This window comes from Pelophylax lessonae, assembly GCF_965119305.1.
Source record: "Pelophylax lessonae genome assembly, chromosome: 11".
NCBI lineage: Eukaryota > Metazoa > Chordata > Amphibia > Anura > Ranidae > Pelophylax > Pelophylax lessonae.
In genome coordinates, this window is record NC_138778.1 from 33522905 (window position 1) to 33550119 (window position 27215).

A 27215-nucleotide genomic window follows, 5' to 3' on the forward strand; every position below is an offset into this window, starting at 1 on the left:
TCCTTGGAGGCATTTCCGTCTGATATACGTCTTTCCCCCTCTCAAACTTCTGCCGGGACTTTGTGAAGGATCGAAGGCCAAATTAATTCCGGTCATCTTTGTGGCCCCAGACTGGCATTGCCGGTCTTGGTACGCCGACCTAGAATGGTTGGTCACCGATGACTCTTAGCGATTCCCTCTCTGGGAAGATCTGTTGGCCCAAGGGCCAATTTCCCATCCTACTTTACAGACACGGGCTTTAACAGCTTGGCTGTTGAAAGCCAGGTGCTGAAGGATAGGGGGTTGTCTGACTCGGTGAGTCCCACGCTTTTGAAAGCTAGGAAATCTACTTCTCGAAAGATTTACCATCGCGTCTGGAAGTCGTACATTGCGTGGTGTGAGTCTCTGGGGGTTTCTCCCCATTCCTTTTCAGTCGCTCGAAATTTTGGCGTTCCTCCAAAGTGGTGTGGAACAGCAACTGGCCTTGGGAACCATCAAGGGCCAGGTTTCGGCCTTGGCGATTTTCTTTCAACTTCCTTTGGCTATGCATTCCTTGTTCAGGGGGTTCGCCACTTGGCTCCGCCTGTGTTCTTCAGAAACTGCCTTTTGAAAATATTTGCAAGATTCCCCTGCTTACATTGTTCCAGAAGGTAGCCTTCTTGGTGGCGATTACTTCCGCACACAGGGTGCCTGAGCTGGCAGCTTTGTCTTGTCGCTCACCTTATTTGGTGGTAAAGCATGCCAGAATCAACCTTGAAAAAAAGGGTCCATCCCACTGCTCCTACCTTATTACATCAGGAAAATACTTAACTCCAACTAGGAAGAGGAACCAGCTTTCTTCCTTTTAAAAGCTGATAAGTGCAGATACTGTACTTTGTGTTGTATGTATGAGAAATACAGAACTGCATTTTCTTTTAGGGCTGGTTCACACTGGGAACCGCACAGGAGAGCGTTGCATGTCCTTGAGTGTGATTCACATGTAGTGCGGTGCGATTTTAGCCTATTCATTTTAAATGAGCTAAATCGCACTGCAAGCAAAAGGAGTGCATGCTCTACATTAAAAAAATGCACTGCAACCGGATCACATGGTACAGAAGCACAGTACAGATCCGATGCAGGCAAACACACTGCCTTTGCAACCTGCATTTTTGGGTGTCATTACCATTGACACCCCCTGCAGATCCCAACTGCACTACATTTTGAACGCAGTGTGGCAAACACATTCTGACTTCTAGTATTCCAAATGTTTTTAATTAGTAAATGTTTTTCCTTTGGTTGGCTCAGGCTGTCTGGCCTTTTGTTGGGTAGTGATTGCTGAAACACCTGACAGAACAACAACTGCTGCGTATCCGCTGTGTCAGGGCTATGCCGGGGTTTGTCATTCCAGCCATTTGTTCCTTTCGGATTCTTTAGCTGCCACAAGTGACTTTTCCAGAATAATTCCAGGGATTTATGAGCGCACGAGGGGAAGCAGCAAACAGTCAGAATGCAGCAAGCTGAATAAAGAAAGCTGGATTCTGATTGGTTGCTCAAACATCACAAGCATCCACACTGGTAAAGTATATCTAAACCCTGAAACAAAAATGTATTGTATTGCAGCTTACCAGTCTTTAGATGTGTTGCCTGCTTTCATTTTTTTTTTCTTTACCTGGTAATCCTGCAAATAACATACTTCCTGTCCCTGGATGACAACATTCACCACTCTTCTGTATCTCTGGATCTATGGAGGGAACCATGGTTGGGCTTCACATGACTTCCTCTCATCTTTTACAATACATAGAGCAGTTGTAGTGAACTGAAAAATTATACAGGGTCTTAAGTGTGGCCCCTGACACTTCCAAAGAGCCACACAATAACAGCACATTTTTGCACCTCAATTCCCAAAGATTTCAATACCCCCAACAGTGGTGGCAGTAAGAACCCCCAACAGTGGTGGCACTAAGAACCACCCCCAACGGTGGTGGCACTAAGAACCACCCCCAACGGTGGTGGCACTAAGAACCACCCCCAACGGTGGTGGCACTAAGAACCACCCCCAACGGTGGTGGCACTAAGAACCACCCCCAGCAGTGGTGGCAGCAATAATAATAGCCCCCAGCAGTGGTGGCAGCAATAATAATAGCCCCCATCAGTGGTGGCAGTAATAATAGCCCCCAACAGTGGTGGCAGCAATAATAATAGCCCCCCGGCAGTGGTGGCAGTATTAATAACCCCCAGCATTGGTGTCAGTACTATTAACATGAACACATATTGATGGTCAGTGGCAGTGAAAGTTAACCCACCCCAACCTTCCCTCTTCATTGGTGGTCAGTGGCAGTTAAATTTAACCCCTTGCACTCTGCTTTGGTGGTCAGTGGAAGTGAAATTTAACTCAACTCAACCCACCCTGCATTGATGGTTAGTGGCAGTTAATTCCCCCCGCATTGGTGGTCATGGCAGTGAAAGTTAACTCCCCAACCCCACTCCCCATTGTGGGTTGTGGCAAGTGAAAACTCTATGCTCTCTATATTGGGTGATCATGGCAGTGAAAGTATGAAGTCCCCTAATCTCCTCCCCGTATCGGTAAGCATGACAGTAATAACCCCCTCTGCATGGTGATCATGGCAGTGAAAGCATTAACCATCCCCCCGTATTGATGGTTAAGGCAATGAAAGTATTAAACCTTCCCCATCCCCCTGCGGCACTGGTGGTCCTGGCAGTGAGAGTGTAAGTCCCCTAATCTCCCCCCCTCCCCCGTATTGGTGAGCATGGCAGTAATAACCCCTCTCCACATGGTGATCATGGCAGTAAAGACATTAACCATCCCCTGTATTGATGGTTAGGGTAATGAAAGTATTAAATCTTCCCCATCCCCCTGCTGCACTGATGGTCATGACCGTGAGAGTGTTATCCCCTCCCGACTGTTGATCACTTACTCATCACACGCTCCTGCGCCGCTTTCTTGCCCTCTCCAGGACAGGAATTTACTTGTACACAGTAGAGTCTTTCTTTCAGTGCTGGAACACAGAGCATTCCATTGCTCCGTTCCACTATGCAATATGACTGGTCCAGTAGCCCCTGGGCTGGGTGTTGGGTACCAGGGACGTAGGGGGTCAGGGAGATTAGTAGTTTATAGAATGAAGAGAAAATTGGTTTTCTTTTCAGTTAAGCTCACTGAAAAGTACATGGACCCTGTATTTCTGGTATTTTTCTGTACTTACTGAAAATGTTCTTAGTCTAAATTAGAAAATGAATGCAGCCACTTCATCGAAGGGCTGGTAAACTGCAATATATTACATTTTTCTTCTTGGATATCTTTTTATGGAAATCTTTCCAGAGGGAGACCCAGAGGCACCATTGCTCCTCTAGCCTTTTGAAAAATACGAATTGCCTGCTTTTGCATGCTCTGTGCAGCCTTGTGTATTATGAGTGTCAGTGGCTGAATCTTCCTTCATTGTTGGTCTGTAATGCTCTTCTGTTGTCACACAGGTAAAGACGATGTGCGTCTGCAGCTGGACAGCGCTCTGCAGGATATGACTGATAAGTACGTACTTCTGGAAGAAACCGAGAAGAAAGCCGTGTCCAGAGCACTGGTAGAGGAACGAGGCCGCTTCTGTATGTTCGTGTCTTTCCTAAAGCCCGTCCTAGTAAGTTGTCTGGTGACTTTTTCTAATTTAATGGAGAACTCTTCAGGGGTGCATTTATATTAAAAACTTTATTTCGCTGTTTTGTCTTCAGGTTGAATGTTTTTCTTTTCTGCAGAATAGAGTGAATCTAGACAATTTCACATTGGTATGGCCACTAGATAGTGCTGACAATCATAATAAATACTTTGTTTCCTATGATCGACAGCTCCATCTGTTGGCCATAATGTGGTATTTTCCTGATTCACTGTATGGAAGATCTTCAACCTGAAGAGAAAATAGCCTAACATTCAGTTTGGCCCCCTTGGTTACTGGGCATGATTTGGTGAAGGGTGCCCTGTCTCTAGAGATGCACTGACATTTTGGCAGTCAAAACATATCAGCCGAAAATAGTATTATCGGCATTTTGGCAATAGGAGAAAAGATGCTGACAATGGCACCGGGAACTCATTCGATTTTGCTGCGATTTTACTGTGCTTATGATGTGTTTTACATAGGTCACGTTACTTAAAAAGCGCAGCAGAAATGTATCACGGGTGCAATATGGATGCGTTCTAGCTACTTTTTCACTGCAATTAAACCGGGAAGTGCATTTTTGATGTTTTTTTTTTTTTTTTTTTTTTTTTAACTGACCAAAAATGCAGCAGCTGGACCACAATGGAAGCGCAACGGACCAGTGTAAAGACATACATAGAATTTAAAGGGATACATTTTTCTTTAGCTTTTCTTGCGCTAAAGGTGCCAATAATGGCCAACAAAAAATTTGTATTCATTTAAATTCATGATAATAATTAAAAAGTCGAATATAATTATATATAAAAATATATATTTATTTTAAAAAGCTGTTCTTTTCGCCTTTCGACCAGGTGAATCCTACATTTTTGGTTTCGGCACCTAAATTTCCATTCGGTGCACCTCTACTTGTTTCTATGATTATGTCATCCTTCTTCAGCTATAAAAAAAAGTATAAATGTGTGGCTAAATTATTTAATTAATCCCCCACTGCAAGAAGACTTTTTTTTTTGCCCGGAGTTCAGCTTTAACCTCTCCTGTACTTAAATAGGATGAAGAAATTGGGATGCTGGGAGAAATTACTCATTTACAAACCATCCTAGAAGACCTGACAAGTCTGACAGCTGAACCAAATAAACTGCCTCCATTGAGTGAACAGGTATGTATTCTCTAAATTCAACATTCAGGAAAAGGGATCTTCTAGCCAGTCTGGTTACAATGCAGCTCCAGCCAAAACTTATCTTTTTATGTCACCGCAAGTAACGGGACCAAGTGTCAGCGACACAGGATGACAGTCTGCAGCAGGTGTCAGCGGTACAGGATGACAGTCTGCAGCAGGTGTCAGCCGTACAGGATGACAGTCTGCAGCAGGTGTCAGCGGGAAACAGGATGACAGTCTGCAGCAGGTGTCAGTGGCACAGGATGACAGTCTGCAGCAAGTGTCAGCGGCACAGGATGACAGTCTGCAGCAAGTGTCAGCGGTACAGGATGACAGTCTGCAGCAGGTGTCAGCGGTACAGGATGACAGTCTGCAGCAGGTGTCAGCGGGAAACGGGATGACAGTCTGCAGCAGGTGTCAGCAGCACAGGATGACAGTCTGCAGCAAGTGTCAGCGGCACAGGGTGACAGTCTGCTGCAAGTGTCAGCGGTACAGGATGACAGTCTGCAGCACTTGTCAGTTGTACAGGATGACAGTCTGCAGCACTTGTCAGCGGTACAGGATGACAGTCTGCAGCACGTGTCAGCGGTACAGGGTAACAGTCTGCAGCAGGTGTCAGTGGTACAGGATGACAGTCTGCAGCAGGTGTCAGCGGTACAGGATGACAGTCTGCAGCAGGTGTCAGCGGTACAGGATGACAGTCTGCAGCAGGTGTCAGCGGTACAGGATGACAGTCTGCAGCAGGTGTCAGCGGTACAGGATGACAGTCTGCAGCAGGTGTCAGCGGTACAGGATGACAGTCTGCAGCAGGTGTCAGTGGTACAGGATGACAGTCTGCAGCCGGTGTCAGCGGTACAGGATGACAGTCTGCTGCAGGTGTCAGCGGTACAGGATGACAGTCTGCAGCAGGTGTCAGCGGTACAGGATGACAGTCTGCAGCAGGTGTCAGTGGTACAGGATGACAGTCTGCAGCAAGTGTCAGCGGTACAGCATGACAGTCTGCAGTCTGAGAGCGCAACACAGGGGATTGGTACCAGTAATTGTCCTCTCCTTTACCAATCACCCTGCCTGCCCATATCGGATTCACTCTGCTGCCTGGGCCCCTCTGCTGACCAGGGCCCCGTACAGGACGACTGGTGGTACTCCCTTATCTATGGCCCTGCTTGCATTTGATGGACATGCTGGGCTGAATGACTGAACTCTGTTTTAGAAATGCCTTGAATACACAGAAATGTGGGCTTCAGGGCCTATAGAACAGGCCTTGTATGGATTTAAAGGTACCTTGAGGTGCTTGCTTTTCCTTGATAAGTCAATTTATTAGCTTTTACTCTGCCAAAGATTCAGTCTTTGCAAACCAGGTCTGTTTAAATCTGGATGTTCTTAATCAGATCTGCATTTAGTAAGAACTGCAGTGGAGGTGCAATCATGGTGATTACTTTGGCGGATGTAATGTCCAGGGAGCATGCAGAGGTCTGCTTTGTATTGTTGGAGAGTGAACTCCATCTCGCTTCCTTCCTCTGATCTGCTTCCTAACCGTGTGAAATCTGCAAGTCTTTAAAAGAAAATATTTCACACACATAAGATACCCATGATCATGGTACAAATTCTTGGTAAATATATTAACTTAAAAAAAAAAAAAAAAGAAATTATATATATATATATATATATATATATATATATATATTACAAGTGACAGCTTGTCTCCCAACAGCTGAGTTCAGGATGGGGACAAGAGAGGTGCAGGTTCCTGGGGTGCAGTGCAGATGCCAACACCCCCACTGGATGATCTCCCTAAAAGGGAAAGAGGCAAAGCCTACTACAGTGTGTGAGGAGGTACAAGAGATTGATGCTTCAGCTTAATACAGCAACAAACGTATGATATGTAGAAGATAGTGGAGCTTTTAAGGAGGTGAGAAGGGGGGGGGGGGGGTGGTTGCATGCAGAGGTCAGAGCTGAAGGATGCAGAGGTAAACAGCTGTGGATGAAGGCTAAGCTCTGCACCCTGTGTGTAACCTCTCCCAAACTCTGCACTCTGTGTGTAACCTCTCCCAAACTCTGCACTCTGTGTGTAACCTCTCCCAGACTCTGCACTCTGTGTGTAACCTCTCCCAGACTCTGCACTCTGTGTGTAACCTCTCCCAAACTCTGCACTCTGTGTGTAACCTCTCCCAAACTCTGCACTCTGTGTGTAACCTCTCCCAAACTCTGCACTCTGTGTGTAACCTCTCCCAAACTCTGCACTCTGTGTGTAACCTCTCCCAAACTCTGCACTCTGTACATAATGCACTCCTGCTATTAAATACCCCTTGAGACCCTCCCACTGTTAGTGAAATTTGACCACACCCACTATTTGATGCGGTTTGGAGGGTGCGTGCGTGTGTTTGTGTGTGTGTGTGTGTGGGGGGGTCGTGGTTGAGTTCCTGTACCTATTTTCTGAGAAAAAAGCCATATATATATATATATATATATATATATATATATATACACACACAAACAGCTGTCCTCTTCCTTTTAAAACAATCCTGTTATATAAAAGTAAAAAAATAAAAATAAGATGTGTGTTCTGTGTGTACATTAATATACTGAGGTCCAATAGCTTGGCAACATCTGCCCACACTGTACTGGCTGAGCAGCCTCCTGCTCTGAGATTTCGTGAGAAATGATCCGCTCCTCTTTCATTTTGTGCTTTAACAGGTGATACACGATCTGAAGAACTCCGATTACAATTTCATTTACCAGACTCCACCCGCCTCTCCAAGTGGAACCTTATCACGAAAGGCCAGCACCAACAGGTATTCTACAGCGGCTGCCTGCTACGAGGGGGGGGGGGGTGCCTAGCCAGGGGGCGAATGACTGACTTTTCAGCTTCCAGTCTCTTCTTGAATGTAGAGATACTCACACCCACAGTTGATCTATTATTAAATTCAAGATTTTGTGTTTTTTTTTTCTCTCTCTGAAATGTGCAGCGTTACATTTTTCTTTTGTAGTTTATACATTTTGTTGTTCTTAGATCAGCACAATAAGGATAAGTTCACACTTTGTAGCATGGTACATATTACATCAATATTTATAGTGTAACATTTATTTGGAGCAGTCAACCTCTCACCATCCAGGGATCCTCTCCCTGCACTCGCTGTCACATGTTAAAAACAGTGTGGCTGTGCAGTGCTCATTCATTCACAGAGTTCTGTGAATGATTGAACTACAAGTCCCGTCTCTACCGTAGCAGACAGCTTATAGCACTCAATGAACTGGGAGGGCGCTAGTGAGCATCTTCCTAATTGATTCTTCCTCCACTTCAGGAATGGTTTGCCCATAAGGAAGGTATGGGCAGACAGCTATCAGGGCCGGCGCTAACGCTAGACAAACTAGACAGCCACCAAGGGCGCACTGCTGACTAGGGCGCAGCCATGGCCAGAGGGACTATAGGGACCCTGATGTAAGTGGGGGCTATGGGGACCCTGATGTAAGGGGGGCTATGGGTACCCTGATGTAAGGGGAGACTTTGGGATTCTAATGTAAGGGGGGCCCGGGCCTAAAGCTGTGTAAGGGACCTCAAAATTTCTAAAGACTGCTCTGTTCCCCACACACTGCACCGATGTTCTGCATACCGCTGCAGAATTGGAGGATGACAAAAAAGGACACACAGCGCAAATTGGAATGTATAAAGTGACTGGTGCCAAAATTCTTGTGTAGGTGGGTGAAAACTGTGCAATATTGCAAATAAATGAATAGTAAATTAATAAATTAAATAATTCATCCTAATCTGAATCATACAGTGCTGTGAAATCAAGTGCAAATACATATGCGTGATAGAAGGCAAATCAATATACCATACAATGGTGCATAAATAATTTAAATATGAATAAATAAAGTTCCAAAAAAGTCCCAAAAAAGTCCTTAAGCAAGTAGCCAGTGAAGGTGCAATGTGCTTAAGTGCTCTGTATTGTACAAACTGGTGACAATCCGTGCCAAAAAGATAAGGTGCAATGGTGAGGGGGTCCACTCCCCGTGGATAATTCCTCTTACCAGACTGCCAGGACCCCTTCGCAATATTGCATGTGGATCAAACGCACTTAGTCCGGTGTGGGTCTTTTCTTTTCCTGTGAGACTAGTCTTGTGGACTCCAATATCCCAACTTTCCTCAATAAGCCAAAGAATGTGGGACCATAGGAGGGAAAAAATGCAGAAAAAACTCACATTTCAGGAGTGATAACAAGCCTTCAGTGAAGATACAATCTCCTATGCAGAAAGGACTTCCGGACTTGCAGTGACTGCACGGGTTGCGCTTGTCCCGGGTAGAGTTCCACCGAGACCGGAAGTGACGTAAGCTTTAATGCCCTGGAGGAGGAGGGCGAAACACGTTGACGCAATTTCCTGCTCAGGTTTAAAGCTTACGTCACTTCCGGTCTCGGTGGAACGCTAGCCGGGACCACCGCAACCCGTGCAGTCACCGCAAGTCCGGAAGTCCTTTCTGCATAGGAGATTTGAGAACTCTGCTTTCCTACCATGGTTCTCATATTCACACAAGTGTTCCGATCAGATCCGCCTGTCAGTTTTTTTGGCGGATCTGATCGGATGCCCCAGCCCTATGGAGCAGCGGATGTCAGCGGTGACATGTCCGCTGACACCCGCTGCCATCCGCATCCGATCCTGTCCGTGAAATCCGGAGGGATGCAAACCTTATTTTCCATCCGTCCTGGGGATCGGATCGGATGAGAGCGGAAAGGCGGTCCGCTCTCATCCGATTCCCCATAGAGCAGCGGGGCTCTGACACCTCCCTCTCCGCCGGAGCTGTCATCCGCTGGCTCAGCGGTGATCGGCGGATCGATCCCCACTGAGCAGAGCACGGTCCGCAACGGAATGCGGACTGTGTGAAAGGGGCCTTAGTGTTGGATATCTGACTTCCTAAGAAACTTTTACATTTACGTTTGCCAATGTTATAAATAGCTTTTTATTAGTAAGGGAACCGTTTTTCAGTTTTCTGATCCTTTAAATGGTAAGCACCTGCAGGGAATGTTTCCATGACTCGGCCAACAAGTCCTTCCCATGAATGATTCCAGGAACCTCACAGATGATAACATTGAAAAGACTTTACTTGTTCCAGACTTGTTGGTAGTTGTTCATTGCTTGCTCTGTTGTTGAAGGGAAAATAATAGGCTAAAATCTCAGTTGTTTGGGACAAAAAAAGTCTTGTCTGTCAATTACTACGACTTGCTTCAGCTTAGAAGTTAAAAGTACTGTGCTGACGGTTAATCAAATCCACCTTTCTCTTCTTTAAAGTGGAAATTTACCCATGAAAACTTAAAAAATAATGTTCTTTAGCAAGGAACTTGCATTCCTCAAAAATTATAATGCTACCAAAATCAGAGTGTGCTGTAAATTGCCTCCAGCATTGCTCCTGTTTCGTTTTGCCGGAGGCTGCCATTTTGCTGAAGCCCAGATCCCTCGAGCAGCAGTAAATCTTCAGGCTGTCAGCAGATCAGCCTCTAGTGGCTCTGATTTTCTGCACAGTGCCAAAAAATAGATAACATCTGAGCATGTGCAAAGCAGGGTGAGACAGTGTATTACTGGATTATTAAGAGTATAGGTACTTCTTTTTAATGTTTTACATAGCTATACCTGCAAAAAGGGGCCCGCCTGAAGTGATCTAACAGGACCTAATGTTGTGCATAACGTTCCTCTTTAAAGAGTAGAATATGTTTACCATCTGTACAGTCTGCATGCTCCAGCCAGGAGCTTTGAGACGCCTACAGTTTGTCAAGCTGGGGAAGAGTCCAACTCCCTATGACTGCTACAGGGAGCCTGTCTCCTGGCCTGACAGAAGTAGCTCCAGGCAATGAACACTGCAAGGATTTTCACAAACTTTGTTGCAGATTTTATCTTTTTCGTCTCTGAAGAAAAAGCTGTTTGTTTCGCCATGTCCTTTGCTGACTGATTCTGTGTAGGAGGGGTCCGTGTTCATTATAATCACCTGGTGCACTCTCAGTGTTCTATTGGTAAAAGCTGCAGTGTCTGCACCCCTTTAGAAGTACTTCTCACTAAAACTGATAATTCCCATTGCTGGGGGGGGGGGGGGGGGGGGCTGAAATGTTACTTGTATCTTAGTGCAGAGCTCTGAGAAATTCACACAAGGAAAAGACATTTCTGGGGACGTTCTATAGAGTACAGTGGTGTATGGAGGGATTTTTTTCCAGGGGGAACGCAGCTCCAGCACCTCCAGTTCTGAATGTATATAATGAGTACTGGGGTATGATGGAGGCTCTGTCTTGCGTCTTCTCAGAAGGTGGCCTTTTTAGTGGCCATTACTTTGGCGCACAGGGTGTCAGAGCTGGTGGCGTTGTCTTGTCGTTCACCTTACCTGGTGTTTCACAGGGATAAGGTGGTTCTGCGTCCATGTCCGTCGTTCCTTCTGTAGGTTGTCTGACTTTCATCTGAATGAAGACATTGTGTTGCCCTCTCTGTGTCCCAAGCCTAAGAATCCTAAGGAAGTTGCCTTGCACTCCCTGGATGTGGTTCAGGTGATCAGGGTGTACCTGGCAGCTACAGAGTCTTTTAGGAAATCAGACTCACTGATTGTCCTCACGGATGGACCTCGCAAGGGGCTGGCTGCTTCTGCTGCGACCATTTCTATATTGATTAGACTGTGGTTCAGGCTTATTTCTTTAAGGGTCAGGTTCCTCCTTTCCCTGTCACGGCGCGTTCTAATCGGGCGCTTAGTGCCTCCTGGGCTTTCCTGTAATCAGGCGTCAGTGATGCAGGTTTGACGACCGCTACCTGGTCGTCTGTACACACATTCACAAAGTTTTATAAAGTGGATGTGTTGGCATCTGTGGATGCTTCTTTTGGCCGCTGTTTAGAGGACTTGTCCTCGATTTGAGGGTGTTTTTTTCAGGTGAGCTCCAATTGTTGACAGTTGAGCTCCAAGTTACCTGGTTGGCTATGTTTAGCCTTGGGGAAGTTTGTATTTCCTGCTGTTCCCACCCCTCATGTTTGACACTGCTTTGGGATTCCTACGGTCAAGAAGATGAAGAGCCGTGTCCGTCAATGAACATCAGAGAAATGGATTTTATGATAAGCCAAAAACTGCATTTTCTCTACCATCGGTCGACAGACGCAGCCTCATCATCATGAGCTGAGTGGGTTTATGCTCCTCCCATCAGGAGTAGTCTAGGCAGGAAAATTTGAATACACTTGCCCAGAGGGGGTTTTTTTTTTTTGCTAGAAAATTACTCAGAACTCCCAAACATTATATATATATATATATATATATATATATATATATATATATATATATATATATATAATAATCTTTTTTTGCAGAAACCCTAGGGAATAAAATGCAATTTATATGTCACACTAAAGTTAGCCCAATTTTTCTTTGTATAATGTGAAAGATAATGTTACGCCGAGTAAATAGATACCTATTTAAAATTGTGCACACTCGTGGAATGGCGCCAAACTGCGGTACTTAATGCGTTTGTTACTCTAAAATAATAAAAACATGGATCCTGTTCCCCTAAAGCATAAATAACAGCCCAGTACCTGTGCTGTGTAATTTGGCCCCTTCTATCACCTAAAAAAACCTGACTGATCCTGCCAGTTTCTACCCTACACTCTGTACACTGACCACAGTGTATCATGGCTGCTGAGCCCCGACACCGTGGTCAGTTTACGTGCCTCATTCATCCACAGCTCTCCTCTCTGCTCTCCTGCCTCCTCCTCCCCCCTCCCATCCCTGCCTGTCCACTCTGTGTCAGCCCCCTCCTCCTGCTGCAGCTGATATAACTGTTAATATGTTATGTAATCCTCTTTGTTTTCTAAGCATGTGTGCCTCTAAAAAAAAATGCTGTAAATACCTTATTTCACTGTGCTGCTTTGCGATCATGTGACCGGCTGGCTCTCTCTCTCCCCTCTCTCCTTCCGAGTGACGTCAGCAGGGGAATCTCGGTCCTGTCTCCTGCAGCTGTCAGAAGGGGAAAGGAGAGAGCCGGCCAGTCACATGATCGCTGAGCAGCACACTGAAAAAAGGTATTCACAGCTCTTTTTTTTAAAAAACACATAGAGGCGCACAGGCTTAGAAAACAAAGAGGATTATAGAAAGTCATACAAGTGGCTTAACAACCACTTTTAGAATCTCCATAGGCAACGCTTTAACATTTTTTACAGGTTACCAATTTAGAGTTGCAGAGGAGGTCTTAAGAATTATTGCTCTCGCTCCAATGTTCACGGCGATACCTCCTTGTGGTATGAACGCCGTTTACATATGCGGGTGCGACCTACGTATGCGTTCGCTTCTGTTTGTGAGCACTAGGGGATAGGGGCACTTTAAAAATTATTTTATTATTTTATTTATACACTTTCCCTTTTACATTTTTTTATTTTTATCACTTTTATTCCTATTACAAGGAATGTAAACATCCCTTGTAATAGGAATAGGGCTTGACAGGTCCTCTTTACGGAGAGATCTGGGGTCTACAAGTCCCCACATTTCTCCTCTATGCTGGAAAGCCTGAGCCCAAAAAAAAAAAAAAAAAGCGATCTCTGCTTTCCAGAAAAAAAAAAAAAAAAAAACTGCAGGGTTTACTTCTGCCGGCACTGAAAGTGACATCATGACGTCGCTTCTGACCTCCGAGGGCTATAGAAATGGCCAGGGACCATCTGGTTCGCGGTCAGCTCTATGGTAAACCACTGCCACTGGCAGATTCGTTCTCTGGCTCCACGATTGCACGGGCGAGCCTGGAGAAGCACCTGCGGGAAGGTCGGGGGAGCGATCAAGCGGCTAAAGCGCCGCTATGATGGCATTTACTTTGCAGGGAATTGCCTGCTGAAAAAAAAGATATCTGAATGATGCCTGCAGCTGCAACCATCAATTAGATATCGCCACTCAAAGTCCAGGACGTCAAAGGTAAAAAGGCTGTTTGATTCTGTCAGTCAGCACTGTCCAGACAGAAGGTTCTGCAGCTGCATAGGACAGTCAGAGGAGAATAACTCCTCCTACAAGCTTGAACCAGACACTGATAGAAGTCACAAGTGGGGGTGGGGGGAGGGGGAGACTCTGCACACATGCTCAGTTTGGTTTGTGTTTTTTTTTTTTTCTCATCTTGGGAGGGTGCATGTGATCAGCACAGTGCCAATCAGCACTGTCCAGACAGAAGGTTCTGCAGCTTCATAGGACAGTCAGAGGAGAATGAAAACTCCTCCTACAAGCTTGAACCAGACACTGATAGAAGTCACAAGAGGGGGGGGGGGGGGCTGCACATGCTCAGTTTGGTGTGTGTGTGTTTTTTTTTTTTTTTCTTATCTTGGGAGGGTGCATGTGATCAGCACAGTGCCAATCAGCACTGTCTAGACAGAAGGTTCTGCAGCTTCATTAAATGGTCAGAGGAGAATGAAAACTCCTGTTACAAGCTTGAACCAGACACTGATAGAAGTCACAAGACTGCTATATACTGCTAATGAGAAAAGGTATTTAGCAGTTTATATTTACCTAAATAATTGCATTTCCATGTTCTGTGTACTGTGGGAGACCAGATATAGTGACTGCAGGCTCCTGGGGGGACCAGATATAGTGACTGCAGGCTCCTGGGGGGAACAGATATAGTGAATGCAGGCTCCTGGGGAGACCAGATATAGTGACTGCAGGCTCCTGGGGAGACCAGATATAGTGACTGCAGGCTCCTGGGGGGACCAGATATAGTGAATGCAGGCTCCTGGGGAGACCAGATATAGTGACTTCAGGCTCCTGGGGAGACCAGATATAGTGACTGCAGGCTCCTGGGGAGACCAGATATAGTGAATGCAGGCTCTTGGGGAGACCAGATATAGTGACTGCAGGCTCCTGGGGAGACCAGATATAGTGACTGCAGGCTCCTGGGGAGACCAGATATAGTGACTGCAGGCCCCTGGGGAGACCAGATATAGTGAATGCAGGCTCCTGGGGAGACCAGATATAGTGAATGCAGGCTCTTGGGGAGACCAGATATAGTGAATGCAGGCTCCTGGGGAGACCAGATATAGTTAATGCAGGACCTGGGTTTAGTAACACTTTAAATATTCATTAAAACGGGTTAAATTTACAGCTTAAGAAACGATTTTAACAGTAAACACTATTGTTGGTGGGAAGAGTCAGATTTTGTCCGTCAATCTAGGGAAGTATGTCCCACTTTGTATTGGGCTCTGTCTGCTCCCCTCCCTTTTGTCATTCTACATTTCTCCAACACAAAGCCCCGACCTTTCACTCTCTGCCCCTCTCCCGGATTCTCGATGCTGCGCTTTTGTTTTTGTTGTGAAGTGAGTTTTTTTTATTTTATTTCGGAAACGAGCCTGCACATCTAGGCGCATGGCATCGCTGTCTGACTGGCTGCCAATTACCCGCAGACCTCTTCCTCGGGAAGAGTTTTAACAGATGTTTGGAAAGTCACGGAGCAAATGGAAGGGGGGAGAGCCGACTTTTTTTCTGTTGTTTGCAGCTGTTAAAAATAGCTCTGACCCTTTTGTCGGAGGCTAACAGCTCATGGGGGAGAGAGTGAGAAAACCGGGGTCAAGATGCTCTCTCCTTAGCATGCGAAAAATAATCCCTGCATTTAAGCCCCTCTGAGCCAAATGTCAGCATTTGTAGCATAAAATGTCTTTATTCAAGCAGGATGAATGTTTTTGCCTGGTCTGAACCCATACAGGAAAATCTCTTTTAGCCTTTTTCTACTTCCGGACCGCCCACCGTGTATTTATGTCGCTACCAGAGTTATGGCACCAAATAGCTGCCATAACCCTGGTATTTTCTTACACAGCTGGCATTCCTCTTTTACATAAAGATGGTCCAGTCGGTGGATTCCCCCCCCCCCCCCCCCCCCCCGCCGCTTCCCGGTCCTTTTCCCTGCTCACCGGAGCCGTCGGTATCGGGGAAAACGATCTGATCCCCTCTACTAAAGGGCAGGAAGTCGAGCGAGGGCAAGATAGCCCCCACTCGACTCTATACCCTTGGAGGACCGTAGCGGCCTCAAACGTCACTTTCACCCAATGGCCTTAAAGGGCCCCATTTCTTTTTTTTGAATTAAAAAAAATTACATTACGTTTTTTTTTTTTTGTTTTTTTTATTGCTTTTATGTGTAAATGTGAGATCTGAGGTCTTTTTGAACCCAGATCTCACATTGAAAAGGCCCTGTCATGCTTATTTCTATTACAAAGGATGTTTACTTTCCTTGTAATAGAAATAAAAGTGATCAAATTTCATCAAAAAGTGATCAAAATCAAATAAAAAATGTTTTTTTTTTAAAAGGGACAGTGTGAAAATAAAAAGTAAAATAAATAAGAAAGAAAAAAAATTTAAAGCGCCCCCCCAAGCTAGCATGCAGAAGCGAACGCATACGCAAGTCGCGCCCACATATGTAAACCGTGTTCAAATCCCAATATAAGAGGGCATTTTTCCCACTGACCACCAATGTAAGGAGTGTTCTTTCCACTGGCCACCAATGTAAGGGGCATTCTTCCCACTGACCACCTATATAAGAGGGCATTTTTCCCACTGACCACCAATGTAAGGAGTGTTTTTTCCACTGACCACCAATGTAAGGAGTGTTTTTCCCACTGATCACCAATGTAAGGAGTGTTTTTTCCACTGACCACCAATGTAAGGAGTGTTTTTCCCACTGACCACCAATGTAAGGGGTGTTTTTTTTTCACTGGCCACCAATGTAAGGGGCATTCTTCCCACTGACCACCTATATAAGAGGGCATTTTTCCCACTGATCACCAATGTAAGGAGTGTTTTTTCCACTGACCACCAATGTAAGGAGTGTTTTTTCCACTGACCACCAATGTAAGGAGTGTTCTTTCCACTGGCCACCAATGTAAGGGGGCATTCTTCCCACTGACCACCTATATAAGAGGGCATTTTTCCCACTGATCACCAATGTAAGGAGTGTTTTTTCCACTGACCACCAATGTAAGGAGTGTTTTTCCCACTGACCACCAATGTAAGGGGTGTTTTTTTTCACTGGCCACCAATGTAAGGGGGCATTCTTCCCACTGACCACCTATATAAGAGGGCATTTTTCCCACTGATCACCAATGTAAGGAGTGTTTTTTCCACTGACCACCAATGTAAGGAGTGTTTTTTCCACTGACCACCAATGTAAGGAGTGTTCTTTCCACTGGCCACCAATGTAAGGAGTGTTCTTTCCACTGGCCACCAATCTAAGGAGTGTTCTTTCCACTGGCCACCAATCTAAGGAGTGTTCTTTCCACTGGCCACCAATGTAAGGAGTGTTCTTTCCACTGGCCACCAATGTAAGGAGTGTTCTTTCCACTGGCCACCAATGTAAGATGCATTCTTCCCACTGACCACCTATATAAGAGGGCATTTTTCCCACTGACCACCAATGTAAGGAGTGTTCTTTCCACTGGCAACCAATGTAAGGAGTGTTCTTTCTACTGGCCACCAATGTAAGGGGCATTCTTCCCACTGACCACCTATATAAGAGGGCATTTTTCCCACTGACCACCAATGTAAGGAATGTTTTTTCCACTGACCACCAATGTTAGGGACATTCTTCCAATAGACCACCAATGTAGGGAGCGCTGTTTTACTGATCACCAATGTAAGGGATGATCTTCTCACTGACTACTAATGCAGGGGCCAGAATCCCCACTGACCACCAATGTTGGGGCAGTCTCCATAACCACCAATGTACGGGGCATTCTTTCCGCTAACACCCCCCCCCCCCCCCCCCATCCAATGACTGTAGGGGGTTTGTTTTTGCAGTGAATTCCAGACAATTGAAACTTATTTCAAGGGTTCCTCTGGGGTAAAAAGGTTGGGAAAGGCCGCATTAGACTCCCCTTTGAAGGATAGCCCTGTGTAGTCACATGCATGTGGCCTTAGGCCAGCCAGTTTCTGGACATTTCCTCCTCATCTTTGGCAATAAGGTCCTCCTACTCAACTGCAGAAATATCAGACCTAGTAGACAATAGAGAAGCAAGCTATTGATTGAGTTTGTCTCCTGAATCCTTCTATCTACTGGCCACTTGAACAGAGGGTAAAAAAGGAAGAGAGATTCCTGTCTAATGTTACCGATGAGTGCATCTCAATGGGATTCTACACTTTTATGACAGTCTCGTTCAGTTCATATTACGTCAGTCGGTCCCACAAAGCAAAAGAGTAGTTGGACTATTTTTCTAAACTTTAGGCATTAAAACACAACACTGCTTTGGGATTGAGGGCCATTGCACACAATGCAGCTCCCATCCAGCTTCAAGCTCAAAGTCAAAAGTAGAATATTAGGTGTCCTTTTTTCTTTAAGGTCCTGATCAGCACTGGATTGAGGAATCTGTGCTCCAGCCATGTCCTAACAAGGTGGATGTTCTTTTGCTACAGATGATTCAGTCGTTAGACAGAAGTGTCTTGTTTTAATATGGCCATTTAAGGATTCCCCAGCTCTGCAGGATTTGTCAGGTTTTTTTTTTTTTTTTTCCCTCCTTGCGGTTAGGATTAGTGAGGAAACCTACAGACTGTTTATAATAGAGGACTATTTCCAAACTCCCTCAGGGCCTGAGACGAGAGACTGGGATTCTGCAGGAGATGATAATGTGTGTCTGTGTGCAGGGACAAGGTCATACTGAACAGAAAACCAGAGTACGTAGGGCCTTAACCAGTCTAGATGTGCTTCTCTGCTTAAAAATTGTACAGACATCCCTGTATATTATACAGAAAATTATTACCGTCTTTTAGGGCGAAAGAGAAACGCGCCTTCGAATTACGCCTTTAAATAGATGGAAACCCAACTACTAAGATCTTGTATTTGCTTTAACATAGTAATGTCATTCCAGAAGTCATTTTTATTATTTATAAATCTGCAGCTTTCAATAACGTAATGCCTGGTGATCCTGCCATGAAAGTTCTTGTTCAGGCAATTCCTGTTATAGGCTGACAACACCTGATCCTTCTTATCCAAATTGTTCTCCTGCGTTGTCACCCTTTAAAACAGATATCCAACTGAGAATACATAGGCATGGTCCCTTGTTGTCATTATCGGAAAACCAGCCTGGGAAATGCCATGCAACCATTGCTGGAGCCCATGTAGAGAGGAATAGGCTGAAAGAGGCTGTTGGAGGTCAGCACCACCGAGATGCAAATAAAGATAGCGTTTTATTTTTTTTTCTTTATGATGCACAGTAATTTCCCCTGCTGGAGCAAATTGGATCATGCTTTGCTGGTGTTTTTCTCTATCGTCCATTGACAGACGCAGCTCTTATGCTTCTTATACCATTGGGTTATGCTGCCCCCTGCAGGAGTAGTACTAGGCAGGAAAACGGTTTACCACGCCTACGGGAGCTGTCCCTATAAGCATAACCCCACACAGCCTGCTCCAGCATACCAGTTTATGTTAACGATTTGGTTTGCGTTCTTCCCACCCCTCATGCCTACACTGCTTTGGGACGTTCCAATGGAAACATAAGAGCTGCGTCTGTCAATGGACGATAGAGAAAACTGGATTTTTGCAAGAACTTACTGTAAAATCCTTTTCTCTGAAGTCCATTGATAGACGCAGGACCTGCCCCTCTGTTATGGGGATGGTTTGTGTCGTCTTCTCACTGCTTATAACGAAACTGGTATGCTGGAGCAGGTTGTGTGGGGTTATGCCTATAGGGACAGCCCCCATAGGCGTGGTAATCTGTTTTTTTTCCTGCCTAGTACTACTTCTGTAGGAGCAGCATAACCCAATGGTATAAGAAGCATAAGAGCTGCGTCTGTCAATGGACTTCAGAGAAAAGGGTTTTACAGTAAGTTCTTACAAAAATCCAGTTTTTGCCTTCCTCTTTTTCTTCCTTTTATTGCAGGGATCTTCAAACGACGGCCCTCCAGGTGTTGCGGAACTACATGACCCATTGTAAAACTCTGACATTCACAGACATGACTAGGCATGATGGGAATTGTAGTTCCTGAACAACTGGAGGGCCATAGTTTGAAGACCCCTGTTTTATTGATTAAATTAGATGGACGTGTCTTTTTTTTTTTTTTTGTTCAACCACACCACACGAACTGTAATTTAGCAAACCAAACATAACTGACTTGGGTTTAGGCTACGGAACACACGCATGATCACAAAACACACTACTACTTAGCAGACTCGTGGGGGTGCCATTAATTTTCATGCGCACTAAGGCGCATGGTACCGCAACACTATGCAGTCCCATGTGGCGGCATTTTTAACCTGTTGGCGCCGAGCGCAAGCAAATATGCAGCCTTTTGGCACCTGGGCCTTGGCTCCATGCGGCCTCATGTTTGCGTGTAATAGCACCAACAAAGCTGTGCTGAAAGCGCTCCCTGTGCGCTCCCGGCACAGTGACCGCAGGCTCACAGAAAGCTCCGGATTCTCAGGTCATGTGACAGCCATTCACAGTGGTCACATGGCCATAAGCCCCACCCCGCCTCCCAGCAATTCAAACCCCTTAAAGGGCCAATGGGAATCGGCGCCAAGGGGTTAAAGGGTCAGGGACTTTTTTTCCGCAGTTACATCCCCCCATTCAAGTAAATGGACTGCTGTGCCTACGCAAACACACCCACACAAATTAGATTTTTAGCAAAAATGCAAGGTTTGGTATGTCACACTGCAGTATAGAGACCTCTGCTCTCTTAGAGATCACCGTAATCTTTAACTGCAGCCTCTGGTGGGGGCAGTCGTTTCAGCTGCAGTTGGGGAAGTTTTGTCAATGCAAGCAGAAAAATGTTCAAAACATAACCTCTTGACATCCAGGTAACACACTTTAACATCCACACACCGCACATCCATGGGTGGCAGAGGTCTCTTTGCTGAGAGAGCACTCACTACAAGCCCCCAGCACAGTGGACGAGCTGACCTAGACAGCTCCCAGTCTAGTAATGATCCGCAGGACCAGCTCCCGATCATCTGACCACTAATCACAGTGGTCACGTAATTGGGCAGTTCATCCTGCACCCCATGCTTAAAGACCTTGTTAATGGAGAGCTGGTTGGGAAGGGTTTAATGCTTTAAAACATGCCGACTAAAAGAAGAGCTCAGGGCTCCCCCCCAAAAAATTATAAGGCAGCAGAGTCGAGGAAGAATATTTGGATGACATTTGCTGATCTTGAGCTTCAGCTTTAAACTAGAATTGGTGTTTGGTTGCATAATATGTTACCAATTAATGTTTTAGTCTGTATTCCTAGCTATAGTTTGGCATTGCAATGGAATTACATTATCTAGTATGTAGAGCTGTGCTGGAATTGGCAAATCTCCTTCTACCAGATCAGCAGGTAGATTTATATACCCAAAGCTTCAGAATAGGAGTGCCATCTAGTGGACAGTTCAGGTATTGTGCTTGCACTTGTAAACCAAAGTTTTTCTGGCATGATCGCTCGTTTGTGTCCCGTCAGCAGCTATTGCACACTGGATAGAGTTACATCAGCAGAGCTTTTCACCATAGACTCCTCTGTAACTTTACACTGCTATCAATATCTCTTCATTACCCGGCATCCCTCCGCCTCTCTGCAGAAGAGGTAGCTTACATTACCCAATTAATGGAGGTTACTATAGGTCATCTCTATGTGTAGTTTTGCTTTGCTATCCAGTTTCACTCGTTCCCTGGTGCCGGCTACTTTTACATTCCGATAGAAAAGGTGTTTCACTGTATGGAATAATAATCCATTGTTGGAGGATTCCCAGGATTTGTTCCATCAAAGGTACCCTTGTTAGGGATCAGTGGGGATGTATTACACTGAGGGCATTGTCACCCATGTCAGATGTATGTGCCGTTGGTGAGAGGCAGCTAGTTCCTAATACAGCCAAAGTAACTGATATTTTGGTGGGAGGTGGCGGATTACATCGTCATCATCATCATTGCTTCTAATATGTGCCATGGGCTGCAGCAGAGTCCCCAGCTCCGCCCACCTGCTATGGCTGTTACAACGATCACAATCCTTGTAGGATATTTTACATTCAGGAGACCGCAGCAGGATAATTTGAGGTTTCTACTTATGACAGAGAAGAGCACAATGCAGGCTACCACTGTCCACTTAGATTACCCTTTAGAATTGACCTATCAATTATATTTTCATATTGGCATGCAAAGTAAAGTGTTATAACATTATGACCACCCACCATTACCCGTCAAATCATGGACCTCTGAAGCTATGATATGGTATCTGGCACCAAGCCATCAGTAGCAGATCCTTTAAATTAGAACTATGGACAAAACTTTATAACCCGTCAGATTTATTTTTTTTCCTCCATCTGTGTCCCATTGCATAGATTTTCCTTCACTTCCTGTCCCATAGCTAAACCGGAAGTGATAGAAAATCCCTGCAAATCAAGGAAATTTCTTGGGGACCCCCAGGTCACCAGAACTAATGTCCCCATTGGAAGATTTTCCCTCTATTACTTTTCTGGGGGCAACCCAAAATTTGGGATTTTCTTTTACTTTCATGATAATGGTAAACAGGACAAACAGAGAGGGTGAGTCTCCCTAATGGGGATACAGACCGCAATAAAAACTGGCAGGTGTTCGAATTCCCTCTCCACTCTATCCAAAACTAAAGAAAAAGTTTTGCCCTTAGTTATATTTTAAGTCCTGTAAGTTGTGAGGTGGGGCCTCCATGGGTCGGACTTGTTTTTCCAGCACATCCAACAGATGCTCGGTTGGATTAGGATCTGGAGAATTTTGAGGTCAAATCAACATCCCGTCGTCATGTTCCTCAAACCATTCTTGAATTCCTCAGACCGGGCCACCTTCTTCCATTGCTTCGTGGTCCAGGTCTAATGTAGGGGCTTGTGCCCATTGTGCCTCGTGTGCCCATTGTGCCTCATGGTCCATGTGCCCATTGTAGGGGCTTTTGACTGTGGACACGGTTCAGCATTGGCACCCAGTCCAATCTCTGGCTACACAGCCCCATACACAACAAACTGCGATGCACTGCGTGTTCGGACACCTTTCTTTCAGAACCAGAATTAACTCTCTCAGCAATAGCATCCCTGAATAAGTGAGTTATCAGGGATCGTCTAAAGGTAGACAGGGTAGGAGCTGACCGGACATTCTGGGGCAGGGAGTTCCAGAAGATGGGAGAGGCTCTGGAGAATTCCGGGAGGAGGTAACAAGGGAGATAGGAGGTCTTGGGAGGAGCGGGAGGACAATTTGGGGCGATCTCTGCAGGTGAGGTTGTTGATGTACATGGGGGGGATGTGGATGGCCATCTTCCATGACTGCAGAGATTTCAGTTTGCATAGCTGAGATAATGAGGGAGATTAATTACCATAAACATCACACGACTATCCGATAATGATGTTGAGTGTCCTAACATTTTAGCATCCATTGAATGCCGAATTGATTCATCTGTGTAAAGTGGTTAGGGCATGTGGTCTGCAATAATGTGTAAGTTCAGCTTTTCATGAAAAATGAGAAGGTGAACTAATGCCAAGTATCCTGGCCACCCATCCAGGACCCCACTACACATAATGGCCATGATACTCCATGCGTATCCTGGCCACCCATCCAGGACCCTACTACACATAATGACCATGATACTCCATGCATATCCTGGCCACCCATCCAGGACCCCTCTACACATAATGGCCATGATACTCCATGCGTATCCTGGCCACCCATCCAGGACCCTACTACACATAATGACCATGATACTCCATGCATATCCTGGCCACCCATCCAGGACCCCTCTACACATAATGGCCATGATACTCCATGCGTATCCTGGCCACCCATCCAGGACTCCATTACACATAATGGCCATGATACTCCATGCATATCCTGGCCACCCATCCAGGACCCCACTACACATAATGGCCATGATACTCCATGCGTATCCTGGCCACCCATCCAGGACCCCACTACACATAATGGCCATGATACTCCATGCGTATCCTGGCCACCCATCCAGGACCCCACTACACATAATGGCCATGATACTCCATGCGTATCCTGGCCACCCATCCAGGACCCCACTACACATAATGGCCATGATACTCCATGCGTATCCTGGCCACCCATCCAGGACCCCACTACACATAATGGCCATGATACTCCATGCGTATCCTGGCCACCCATCCAGGACTCCATTACACATAATGGCCATGATACTCCATGCATATCCTGGCCACCCATCCAGGACCCCACTACACATAATGGCCATGATACTCCATGCATATCCTGGCCACCCATCCAGGACCCCACTACACATAATGGCCATGATACTCCATGCATATCCTGGCCACCCATCCAGGACCCCACTACACATAATGGCCATGATACTCCATGCATATCCTGGCCACCCATCCAGGACCCCATTACACATAATGGCCATGATACTCCATGCGTATCCTGGCCACCCATCCAGGACTCCATTACACATAATGGCCATGATACTCCATGCGTATTCTGGCCACCCATCCAGGACCCCACTACACATAATGGCCATGATACTCCATGCGTATCCTGGCCACCCATCCAGGACCCAATTACACATAATGGCCATGATACTCCATGCGTATCCTGGCCACCCATCCAGGACTCCATTACACATAATGCCCATGATACTCCATGCGTATTCTGGCCACCCATCCAGGACTCCATTACACATAATGGCCATGATACTCCATGCGTATCCTGGCCACCCATCCAGGACCCCACAACACATAATGGCCATGATACTCCATGCTGCCAGTGAAGAGGTCCATATACTGCAATACACATACATACTTGAGTGGTTAGGCATCATAATGCTCATTATGATCATAATGCTAGTAAGTGCTCAATGGTCAGCATGACCAAGCTGACCAATGAGAAGTGCTTCTTTCTTTATGGACATCTTACCAGAAGAAGCAGCCTAAGATGTGCTTCTCGTTGGTCAGCACAGTCACGTGACTGCATTGACTAATGAGCCCTCCCCATTGCAAGAATTTTGATTCATACTCACTCCGGGGCTATGTATTGCGGTATACAGACTGCTTACACCAGCAGCATGGGGCATCATGGCCGCGATGTGCAGCGGGGTCTGTAGAGGTGGCCAAGATACTTTTAGGTGACCTCAATTTTTGTGCAAAGGTGAACTCACCCTTTAAAAAAACACAAAAAAATATTTTAATTATAATTTCTTTATAAAAGCTTAGTGGGCAATGTCAGTTATGCTTTTATAATAATTGGTGTAAGGTCATGTGACTTATAATTTTTTGTGCTTCCCCCCCATTAGCTATCTACATGGATCGATGAGGCATGTTCCATCTATGGACTCAATCTCAAGCTCCATAGAAGCCCTTCATATTCGTCCCCCGTCTACCATAATGCTGGAGACCATGTTCCAGGTAAGAGTCTGATAACTTTATAGTTGTCAGAATAGCAATTCTAGTCCACTGTTGTCACCATCAGGAAACCCGTCCTGAGAAATGCCATGCAGCTATCGCTGGAGTGCATGTAGACAAAGTGACTGCTGGAGATTTGGCATCACTGATGCAACAAAGGATGTTAAATAAAAAATGTTATTAGAAAAAAAAACAGAAATGGTTTATAACACAAAGCTAAATGTCATTCAGTTAGGGTTTGCATCACTTTTCCAGTGGTTTGTCCCCATTCAGTTAAAGTGGTTGTGAACCCTTACATATACCCAGTGAAGTGACTGACCTCCAAGATTAAACAAATCCTCCTACTTAAGTTGTACCTGTTTATCTGGAGCACTTCTCTACATCCATTCAAAGTCCAGAATTTGCAAATCTTGCCTGAGCTGTCAGAAAGCAGAGGGCAGAAAGCTAAAATTACACTCTGCTGAGCTCAGTGAGGAGAGCTGATTAAAGGAAAGGGACACACCCCCTTCACACAGGAAACAGAGCTGGGGCTCTCAATCACAGGCTGTGTGCTGGGGATTCCTCTCCTGACATTTTTTTTCTCTTAGTGTCAGGAAAACTTGTCAGAAATTACTCCTGCTGATAGCAGGGGGCAATAGGGCAGCAGACAAACACTTAGTGCTCTGGATTGAGACAATTACACACTATAGCAGGGATATGCAAACTTTGGCCCTCCAGCTGTTGCAAAACTACAAGTCCCATCATGCCTTTGGGTTTCATGCTTGTGGCTGTCAGAATCTTGCTATGCATCATGGAACTTGAAGTTCTGCAAAATCTGGAGGGCCACAGTTTGCATATCCCTGCACTATAGTATGCTTTGTTCATATTTCATATAACCACTTTAAAGCTGAACCCCAACCTTCCCTTCCGTCTTGCCCAGTTGTACAGGCTTCTCTCCTGCACTGAAATAGCTTAAGCTGGATACACACTATGCTACTTTTGTTGTTAGATTTCCTTTAGATTTACCTTTAACTATGTAGTGCAAGGGCCTGCCTGATTGCATACAAATATAAAGTGTTTAAGTTTGACCTCATATTATATGATTTTGGTAAATCTAAAGGAAAAATCTAATGAGAATTGTATAGTGTGTATCCAGCTTAACTCTAATTTCACTGTACACTGTGAGCTTCTCACAGCCTTCATTGAAAGCTGCAGCAAGTCAGATAGAGCCCATCTCACATCCTGGCTGGAGGACATCCGGCATCCTCTGCCATGGGTGGCCAACCTGTGGCCCTCCAGCTGTTGCTGAACTACAAGTCCCATCTTTTGGCTAAGATCAAGTGTAGTATCTGTTCTTATCAGTTGGTATGGAACCTGATGGTTAGTATCGGTGGGGGCCGAAATGAACCAGGGCGCTCCGGAACAACCGGGGGACTGGGAAGTAAGCCACATCAGAGAAAGCCGGAGGGGTCCATTGCCTCCTGATTTGAATGGGTCCGCCCCTACCAGTTTGAAGGGAGCGAGAAAACTGGGTTGTACCGTGACCAGTTAGTACTGCTCCTGGATGTGATTGGTAAGGAACGGCGGCGGCGGTGGGGGAGCCTTTCCTCCTGGGTTGAATCTGGCCTTGCAAAAGGCTTGTCCCCAGTTGAAGGCAGGTTCTCCCTAAGCTGTCCAAAGTTCTGATGCCTCCTGGTAGGATAGGGCTACACTCGGTCTGGCCTTTGGGCCGGGGTAGAGAAAGCCCGTAGTGTATGTGCCCCTGGGGTGGCAGCCCAGGGGTGCCTTAATTCTCACTGGTGAGGGGCAGCTCGCCTTGAGTTTTTCGGCACCATGGTCACTGCACCTACGCTCACTTTTTTAAGCACCTGCCTCTTGGGCAAGGCCTTTTGGCTTCGACCAGAGGAATTTTTATTTCGGCCGGAAGGCCTGCCTTTGTATTTTCACAAAGGCACTAATTCACCTCCCCACTTCCCCTTCCCCACCTTTTTGTTTGTGTGTGCTTTTTCTTTGTAGTGTTTTGTCACTTCACTATCACCTTTTTCTTCCTCTGCACGACGAGTACGGTGTGGGTCTCTGGGCCTACCTTGAAAGTCTTGGGAGGGGGTGGACATGGCCTTTTGGCTTCGTTCGCCCTCT

At 45.7% G+C, this 27215-nt stretch overlaps 1 protein-coding gene across 2 annotated transcripts in view; it reads left to right on the forward strand.

Annotated features, from left to right (window-relative positions):
* Positions 1-27215, forward strand: part of LOC309567592 (protein MTSS 1-like) — a 233830-nt gene that overhangs the window by 182387 nt on the left and 24228 nt on the right. For both annotated transcript variants that reach the window (XM_082272986.1, XM_082272987.1), the window contains exons 7-10: positions 3448-3605; positions 4666-4773; positions 7468-7565; positions 24989-25100. In XM_082272986.1, the coding sequence (XP_082129112.1) occupies positions 3448-3605; positions 4666-4773; positions 7468-7565; positions 24989-25100 (476 nt within the window). The remainder of the gene's footprint in view (positions 1-3447; positions 3606-4665; positions 4774-7467; positions 7566-24988; positions 25101-27215) is intronic.